Genomic DNA, 10,058 nt, shown 5'->3' on the forward strand with positions numbered 1-10,058 from the left:
TTATTTAATGACAGCAGATTAGTGGAAAAATGTTTCAAAACTTAAGTCCTATGACAAAGGGATGGTTAGATGGTCATATAAAAATGATCCTTAAGTAGCAAAAACATTGGAAATTTTTTGGAAAAAAATGATTTTGGAAACATTGTGGGGAGAATCCTCAGCATTTCCTCATTGAAACACCCAACAGACATTAAACATGCATTCTAAAGACTTCCCAACATAAAGTACATGAATTTATCTCTTGCAAGTTGCATAGCTGTCAGAAGATAGGCAAATTGAGTCCTGACTATTCAGATGAGAAAACTGTGTCTCAGTGAAAGCAACTAACTTGTCCAGTCACATAGTTAATAAGATTAACTGAACTCTGACTAAAGCCAGTACATTTAGCCTGTAACAGGATGTCCCAATCACGTATTAATACTCTAATACAAGCTACTTTCTCAACTTTCATTACATACACTTTGATATGAAATCTAGACTTCAAGTATAAAGCATTTTAATACAAATACATTTAAATACAATATAATATATTGAATAATACAAATACATTTAAAACCTCAATGCCCTAAAATGACAAACTACACAGAATTTTATCTTTTAAAGAAAAATGACTTAACTATTGTAGTAAGACTTATATGGGGGTGGGGGGTGGGGGGGGGAGAGTGCTACTCTCTTTTGAAGTTCTAGGATGAAGGTGTTCCTGCATACAAATTGTTTCAGCTTATAGTTACTTTTTAAAACTAGCACAGTTAACCACTGTAGCTGAGTGGGGAGAGTAGTGTATCATTACCTAGACTTAAGTTTGTACAATATAACTATATTTTCCCGAGCTTCCTTGAAGAAAATACTAAGGTTTTAAAATTTGCCACTGAGCATTTACTACTTAAAATTATATTCAAAGGAAAACAAAAGCCACTCAAAAGATGGAAAATGGAACTTAAAAAAAAAAAATCACAGAATGGGAGAGATACCTCAGCATTAAGAACACTTGTTGCTCTTGCAAAGGACACAGGTTCAGTTCCCAGCAACCACAGTTCCAGAGCAGAAGACTGAAATATCCTCATTTGACCAATGTATACAACTTTAGCACAAAGTGCTAAAATTAGACTGGACCATGGCTATGCTCCCAAGGATGGTTTCTTTAGCTCATTACTGGATCTGATTTGTTATACACTATTACACACATTCTCTACATATAGACAGATTTTACAAAAATAAAACTACCAAAGCAGGCCGTATATTAAGATGCTTATGTGCATAAGTAACTAAAATTTTCTTTACATAACAGTTCTAATCAATTCACATTTTAGTGAAAATAATCTTATATTGCAAACAGCATAGCACCCTCTGGTGTATCTATTATAAGATATATAAAATTCCCACAAATAAAGGGATAAGTCAAAAATAAACCTTAGAAATCAGTAGGGTAATTCTTTCTGAATTTATTCTAGTTCATATATTTTCAATGTTTAAACAAAAACAATTTTCATTTTAAAATATCACTTAATTTTATAGCAATTGAGACATCAGTTTTAAAATGCTGAACCAACCAAAATAATACATTTTTCCAATTATAACTTAAGATAATGCTATAAATAAAATTCTTGAGGTATGGAATGACAAAGTTTTACTGATTATGTAAGCTAAATTTCATTTTATTCAAACCCGTATGTATGTATGTATGTATGTATGTATGTATGTATGTATATAAACTGTTATGTTGCTATACTTTTCCTGAATTCAAAGGCAGCTTAACATTATTTATAAAAATAGGTGTTTAGTAAATGAATCTATCATTTATACAGTTTGAAAATAAAGTGATATTAACAAACAAGAACTAGTGAATTAGGCTAAAACCTAAAGTACTTCAAAGATTAGTAATGCTCAACTTTTGCATGTAAAAAGAACCCTCTTCCTGTGAAAATAATGAAGATGATACAACGAACTCAACATGATGCCAGCTACTTTAGACAGCTCTTTGTGAACCTCTGCAATTTCCAAAACAATGCAGGAAAAGACAGACTGACACCTGTTTCAAGCAGCCACCTGTCTCTAACAAGCTAAATTTAGTCAAATCCACTTAATCTTGGTTTTCCAAAATAAGGGAACACTATGCACCTGTGAACAGAAAAGAATTCTATTTTATGGTGACAACTGGGAATATATACCAGAAGAATTAAAGAGTTAAGGCAAATAATTCGGTAGGAAAAACTATTTTTAATGTAACTGCAAGTGAATAAAGGATACTTAGCCAAATGCTCAGCATAAAGACAAATTAACAAACTTCACAATTTAAAAGTTGACTTATTTCTTACTCTTGTTTCTTATAATATAGTCTCACTAAGAGGATCACTAAGTCACACTAGACTATTTAGGTAAAAAATTAACTCTTCCCACATATCTGATATCATTATCCAACCTTCTAAGCATGTGAGACCTGAAATTTTTTGCTTTTCAATTGTTAAAAAAAAAAAAAAAAGTGCCTCAATTAACTTGTTTTTTAAAAGATTGATTGTTTAAAGTTAAAGAATTTCTCACGATCTCACTTATAAGCTATAAATCTGTGACTATCGCCACAGGATACAAGATTATTTGAATATTGGATAAATAATGCAATATTTTAGACATTAGGCATAAGTATCTCATGTCATGAGAGCAATGTGAAATGATGGAAAGCTTCTAGGAATGCATTAATTTCTTATACAATATAAATTTACTATGCCTGTTCTCTATACAGTTTAATAGAATGTATAATAGACAATTCTATTATATACATGAACTTTGTACATTGTTTATAATTCAAAAAGACTGAGATAGGCATCATGGCATACTCTGAGTCACAAATATTCAGCTACTCAAAACATTATTCCACATGTTTAATTTCAAAGCACAATTACATTCACAGATTTTTATTAGCCTAAAACACTGAAAACAAAGACTGTCAATGCACAGGAGTAAAAATATCACAGAAAAAAAAAAAGTGGAACTAAATGGTATTTAACTCTTTATTTAATTTTAAAGATAAATTGTTAAAACTCTAAGTTAATCAATCTATAAAACTATTTTATTTGAAAGCATCTCTAATATCCACTCTTAGAACACAAAGGTTTGTTTTAAATGGATAGGCTAATTCACGTAATCCTACACAAAGCTACATTTGCTTTTAAATCAACTTGTGAATAAAAACAAACTAAACTAAACACATGCTTGATGAGTGAATTAAGTGCGTAAACACTCTTGGACACTACAAATAAAAATATTAAGCAAAGACATTTTAGCATATACAGTCTACTCAGCTGAAACATGTGAATGCCATAAGATCTAAAACTGTCCCAAGACAGCAAAACTCCTTTTAACTTCAGACACAGGAGCTTCACCATCAGAAAGTGTTCAGGCATTTGACACTCATCTGAACAAAAAAAAAAAAAAAAAAAAAAAAAAAAAAAAAAAAAGAGGAAAAGAAGAAAAAGAAAAGAAAGATGGAAAGAAAAAAGAAAATGAAAGAAAAGAAAAAATAAAAGTATTTGAGATATACATAGAAGTCAGGTTGGGAACGGATGAATAACTATTAAGAATTCTGAGAGATCCAAACAGACTTCTTTCAGAATCAAGTATCAGCTTCATTCAAAATAACAATCATACGGAAATGAATTGAAAAGTAAGGGTTTTTTCCCAATCTCAACTCTTGTTTTACAAAATATTAGCCTTAATGGCATTATAATTACCCAACCTCTCCATTGACGATCTCAAGAATAATTAATACTGCCACATTATTCACAGGCTGTTCTGTCAGTTAAATCAATAAATGTTTGCTGTTGGAAAGATTATTTAAATAAGCACTTTAAAATATTAATTGGAAATTTCAATGTGCCACTATAGTAGTACATTCTATTTGTTTCAGCTCACAATCATTATCAATTTTTTTCTGATAACCTATTAATTGTTATGCTGAAAATGAACAAAATAAAGGATCTGTAAAACCAGGTTAGTTCTTATAAAGAAGATACTACTTCAGAACTGATAAGTATTCAAATCTACACGGGCAACTATCTTCTCTAAAGAAACATTTTAAAAGGAAGTTTGTTTGTTTGTTTTTTTTCTGAACAGGTTTAAATCATTGACCAAAGAAAACCAAAAAGTCAACAAAAAGAATATGTTAAGTACACACATGCCTAAATCTTAACAGCCACAAAGAAAGTGAAATATACACACGTTTCAAGTTGAGAAGCTTCATACATTCTTTATGAACAACTTGACTTCAATTTCAACTCTCCAAGGGAAAGGAATAGAGATGAAGATGGGAGGAAAAAAAAAAAAAAAAAACTCTCAAAGTACCATAACTGTCACAAATAGCGTTGTGAACTGAGTTCTCACAAAGCTTCCTTATGTCCTTTTCCTGTTCATCACAGACAAAGTCTAAACCACAATGAAAATTGTTAACACTCTCCTGTGGGGAGGGAGGTGCATCAAAGTGAAACAGAACCTCAGGACTACCCCTCCCATCTCCACATGAAGGATAAAGCGCTGTCAGTAGCCACTAACCGAAGTAGCACAGATGCCCTGCATCCGGTTTAAATCACAAGCACACAAGCACACACACACACACTCCAAAAAGGGGAGGGGGAGACAGAGGAGAGGGAAAGGAGACAGAGGAGAGAAAAGAGGGAAGAGGAGAGAAGAGAGACAGAGAAACAGACTTAAAAAAAAAAATCTCTCAGAGCAGCAGAGGCCCCCTGGTTTCAATGTGTGTGCAAAGGGGGGTAGGGGGGAGAATACTGCTGAATGGATATTAAGATTGTTTGTAGCACAAAGAAAAATACAGTTTTAAAAGAAAAAAAAGAATCCCGTGAGGCCAGTGATGGTCAAATAAGTGCAGTCCGTTTAGCAGCAGGCACAGAGGGGCCGAAATGAAGGGAGCGGGCTTCGGGAAAAGTTCACCAAGGTACCAGGATAAAAATAACAAAACCCTCAACAAGGCCCCGCAAGTGAACAACCACCACCACAGTGCAGCACCTTTTGGGGACCCCCCTGCTCATTGCTGTCTATTTCGATTTGGAAAGCAGCAGCCACCAGGAAGCTTTGCAAAGCAGCGAATTAAAGAAAGAGAGGGAGAAAGCGAACCCCTTCTCTCCACCTGCCCCTCCTCCTGAGCGCCCGCGGACCTGGGGGGACTCTCCGACACCCGCGACGGACAGTAGCGGCTTCGTAGCCCGCTCGCCCCGCAGCCCCGGCTCCCGCTCCATCCCCGAGCGCCGAGGCCAGGCGGGCAGGCGCGCGGCGCCCACACCCCCGAGCCCGCCGCGCGCGGGTCCATTGTAAACAAGCCCCCGGGACCGAGCCCCTCAAGCGGCCGCAGCCGGTGTCAGGAGGGAGACCCCGCACAGCCACGCTCGCTCGCACACACGAACACACGCACGGACACACACGCTCCCACACACATGTAGAGACCGAAGAATATTCACCTTGGCTGTGGATTATTGTGGTGTTGTTGGTGGGTGATGGAGATGGTGGTGGTGGGGAGGAGGAGGAGGAAGAGGAGGAGGAGGAGGAGGAGAGGAGTAGTTGTTGTTGATGGGTAACAGTCGCCAGGACTACGGTGACTATGGCGCTTGATTCACAAGGCAACGGTTGCTATAACTCACAAAAGAGAGAGAGAGGGAGAGAGAGAGGGAGCGAGGGAGAGGGAGACACTCGCGCGGGGAGGGGCGGGGGAGGGAGGAGGGGAGAGGGCGGGCCCGAGAGCGCCGGAAGAAGCGGGTTCGGCGCCGTGACTGACAGCTCGGAGCCCGGGCGGGGGCCGCGGTCGGGATTCCGACGTCGGTTCCCCCGAAGTGCGCTTAGACTTGGCGGGCCCGGGGTCAGTGCGAGTCTGCCTGGAGGAACGGTACTGCGGACGCCGGGGAAGCTGAGGGTCTAGAGGCGAGGGCTACTTTCCGTGAAACGAGCCCCGCCTGCCTCGGCCGCCAGCTCCGTGCCCAGAAGCCCCGCAGCCGCGAGAGGAAAACCGCGAAGCCAGGGGAGGGGGAGTGATGACGGACCCAACACTGTGTGAGACGCGCGCTACTGCGGAGGCAGACCCCACTTTGAAGAGCAGGCTCCACCCCCGGCCATACGTCATTTCCTGGGCGGAACCGGCTAATGTCCCGGATGTGCTGCGCTCCTCCTCCTCCTCCTCCTCCTCCTCCTCCGCTCTCTCGTCTCTCTTCCCCCCGCCCCTCTCAGGTTTTTTTTTTTTTTTTTTTTCTCCGTGATCGCTGGTGGAGTTCCCCGGTCGTTTATGCCTCCCGGGTGATCCCTTTCCCAGACTCTCTGCGGCCAGCGCGGGCCTCCAGGGCTTTAGCCGTGCTCTCCCCTCCACCGTCCTCTTTCTCGCTCCTACTGAGGCCTCGGGTCCCGGAGCGCGGGCGACGGGGCGTGAGCGATGCCTCCGCCGCCATCTTAGGGAGAGAGGCTGGGCGCGCGAACCGTGACCCGTCTCTCTCCGCGCAGCGGCTACCTCCCTGCGGTCCCGAAAGGCAAAGTTATCACCCTGCAGAACCGGGAAGAAGTGCCAATGGGAAGGGAGGTTGTGTTTTCCGAGGATGAGGGTCCATATAGGGGTGGATTAGACCTTCCAGAGTAGCCCTCGGTAGGTCCTTAAGGTGCTCTACCCCTTTAGAATTGGCCGAATGGATTCGAGCTAGACCCATTGCCCTGTTACCTGGCATCGGTTTCTTAACAGCCTGGGGTAGGTGGTTCTTGAGCTGTTTCTGACACAAGAATGGCTTCTATCCTTGAAGAACATTATTAGCACACAACCTGGCACCTCAAACTCGAGTTGATAAGGCACAGCTTCTAATATCTCATAGTTCAAGCATATTCGTCCAATTCTCCTCATACTGGAGTCCAGCAGGCACGTGCCCCCGGGCCCGCCAATACCCAAAATCTCCAACATTTGCAGCTAAGCAGCTTATCCAAGACAATAACATACTGAAAGTAGAGCCTTAAGAAGTCAGTTCTCTTGAGGCTTAATTTTTGCACCTGCAAATAAGGGATTTGGGCCAGCATGAGTTCACTGTTAAAATAAGACCGAGCTCTCTTTCTGTGCCCTAGACCTTGTGCTAAGTGTTTTACATACATTATCTCATTTAATCCTGACACCTGTTCTGTTGGATACATAATATTCTCATTTTAGGGAAAACAAGCCGTCATTTTATCTTGCCTCTCTCTGCCATGAAATGCTAGGTAAAAGACATTTTAGGAACCAGCTATTAGAACAATAGGTTTAACAGTAATACTGTAGGCTTTGATAATTTCGTAATCATAATGAGTTCTATTCTTGATTGTAAGTTACAACAATACAATAGTGAAAAGTCAAAAAAAAAAAAAAAAAAAAAAAAAAAAAAAAAAAAAAAAAAAAAGCAAGCCCCGGTGCTAAAGTTAAAGCAGGTCGCGGTGGTCCAAAAATGACACCGTAGTAGCCAACAGCAGTTAAAACTCTTCACATTTGGAATATTCCTTTTGCAACGTTTACTGATCAAGTCCTCAGAAAAGGTTTAGAACTGCTAGCTGACACCTCAAGGCTCTGAAGAGCTTCGCTGCTGCAGCCCTATTGTCTGTCAGGTTCCCTGTCTCCCCACTGTCAGCTGTTGCTCCTTACAGTGGGCAGAGTTCTATTATCCTCCCCACCCTTTTAATTTACTGCTTTTAATCTGCACGAAAGGAAACCACATAATGAAGCTTGTGCAAAACTGTCTCAAGGGTATAAATAGATACTTTGAGGCAGTGTCCTTTAGGAAAAGTGTGACCTTTGCGCTTAGAACATTGTAACATCAGTTCCAAGCAATTTAGAGACTTCTTTATTCCTAGCTTCTGGTACCATCTTTTTATACTCTCAGGATGCATACTTTAATTTGCAAGAATTCTTACTAAGTCGGGATATTTTCTCTTTTATAACAATTGGAGGTATGTCTTCTAGTAAGGTTAATATATAAATTTCAGTGTTACCATTATACTAATTCAAAAAAAAAAAAAAAAACAAGCTACAATGCAAGCAATAGAATTCAAAACATGATAGATTATATGTGCATACATATATCAAATCCTTTTGCTACTCAATAGTTCTGATAGGAACTCTTTTCAGCTCATTTTTAAAGCTGCGTGGTTGTATCTTCATATGGATCATACATATATTTCAGAAATAACTTTTTAGGGAGTCTTAGGAAACACACAGCAGGGTCTTAACAGCTATTGCTTTTTACAATGAAAAATATAATCTGCATTCAAGAAAAGTATTTTACATTGCTTGACAATGCAATAAATTATCAAAGCAACAGCTTTCTGTATTCCAGAAATGATGCAGACATCATAGATAACTATATCTATACAATACTCAGTTGTTCTGTGAATTTTAGTTATTGTTTATTTGAACTTAGTTTCCACTGTAAGATTGTGGTGAATGGGAGAGACATAGGTGAATACATTTGTGTCTAAACCACTTAAAGAAAAGAAGTCCCGATTACCTACGTATATATTGTACAAATTGCTATAGCATCATCTGTTAGGATATTTCCTCCTATGGACACCTACCACATATTCAAAAACTAATAAAGAATTCCAATATCAGTGCTAAAAAGGAAAGCAAAATATGTATGCAAAGATAAATACATATCCCATGACATTGCTTCAAAAAACAAAAAAAAAAAAAAAAATGTGTAAGACAGTTTTGAAAATGTATGCTATAGCAACTTACCATTAAATTAGTAGTGAATTCTTACAAAGCCAAAATTGCACCTGTTTTAAAAATCTTCCATTAGATTACCTGTTTTCTTCAGTTGAGACACACAATAGAATCTTGTTCTCATATGTGAAAAGAAGTTTTCCTTTCTACTACTTTTTCCTAAGTGCTTATGATGCTGCTCCTGAATCTAGATTGCTAAGTGATGTTTTTGTATCTGAGATTTTGTGGATATGTGATAAATACCAACAGTGAGGAGAGGTGAAAGTGATTCAGACACTTTCTAACTATCTTCTGGAGTACCCCCACTGAAAGCATGCTTTGATTCTGGAAAAAAAAAAAAAGTGTTTTGCTAAATTTGTCTTTCTAATTGTGTTTTCATTAAGTACTACAAATCAGCTGATTATTCAGTCATCCTGACATCTGTCTATTATATAAGTATATCTTGAAATTAGACTCTCACCCCAGGGCATAAAGATGATAGTAGAATCATAAATTGACTACCATTGCTGAAGACCAAAGTAAAACTATGTATGCATACAGCTCCTTAGTTAATTCAGAACATCAATTACAGTATTTGCACCACTAAACCCAAATACCTGGAAACAATCCAAATGTCAGATATCTATCAGCTAAGGGATACATAAACAAATTGTGATATAGTCACACAGTGTAATGCAACTGAACAGTTAAAAAGACTATTGGTATACAAAACAGCATGAATTCATCCCAGGATCATTATGTTCAACAAAAGGGACGAAATACAATGTGGGAATCCACTTTCCTGAAGTCCAGGGACAGGGAAACCTGGTTTTTCAGTGATGGCAGTAACAACAGAGTAGGATTTACTGGCTGAGCAGGTGGGAATGTCTAGGGTGACAGGAATGCCCCACACACTTGTCAGCCATTAGCCATGTACTATTAGAATTTAATTGGAAGTTAATTTCATGTAAAATTCATGCAGCTACCATGTGGCCGTGGTAACTGAACTGAACAGTGCACAGACAGAGCATTTGTAGTGTTTCAAAATTTCTCCTAAAAAATGCTGTTCTTTTTCTCTTTTAAACTAATGCCTATATAGATGCTTATATGTGTCAAAATTGTGGTTAGTGGATATTAAATGTCAATTTTATGTGCCCCCAATCCCAAAAACACTCATTAGGCATATTTTAACACATTACCAAAATTGTAATAAATTAATATAAAAATTTGATTGGCCCACTTTTTTTCGTTTTTCATTCACTTTAGAGAAAGAATAAGACAATTATCCATGGTGATTTTTGTTTTAAAAAGAAAAGATGTAAAGGCACAAAGAAGATGTTGATTTGCTGCTCAAATATAT

The 10,058-nt window shown here is 38.7% G+C and overlaps 1 protein-coding gene across 7 annotated transcripts in view; it reads right to left on the reverse strand.

Moving 5' to 3' along the window:
- Window positions 1-5,698, reverse strand: part of Rfx3 (regulatory factor X3) — a 239,369-nt gene extending 233,671 nt beyond the window's left edge. For 4 of the 7 annotated variants that reach the window (XM_034523217.2, XM_076918836.1, XM_076918830.1 and 1 more), the window contains exon 1: window positions 5,463-5,698. Coding sequence is in view for 3 of the 7 variants with exons in the window: in XM_076918833.1 (XP_076774948.1) it covers window positions 4,213-4,238 (26 nt within the window). In the remaining 4 variants the exon portion in view is untranslated. Of the gene's footprint in view, window positions 1-4,212; window positions 5,224-5,462 lie in introns of those variants that run through there. The other 3 variants (XM_034523211.2, XM_076918826.1, XM_076918833.1) reach the window with 2 other exon arrangements.
- Between the last annotated feature and the right edge of the window lie 4,360 nt (window positions 5,699-10,058).

This window comes from Arvicanthis niloticus, chromosome 1 (assembly GCF_011762505.2).
Source record: "Arvicanthis niloticus isolate mArvNil1 chromosome 1, mArvNil1.pat.X, whole genome shotgun sequence".
NCBI classification, from domain to species: Eukaryota; Metazoa; Chordata; class Mammalia; order Rodentia; family Muridae; genus Arvicanthis; species Arvicanthis niloticus.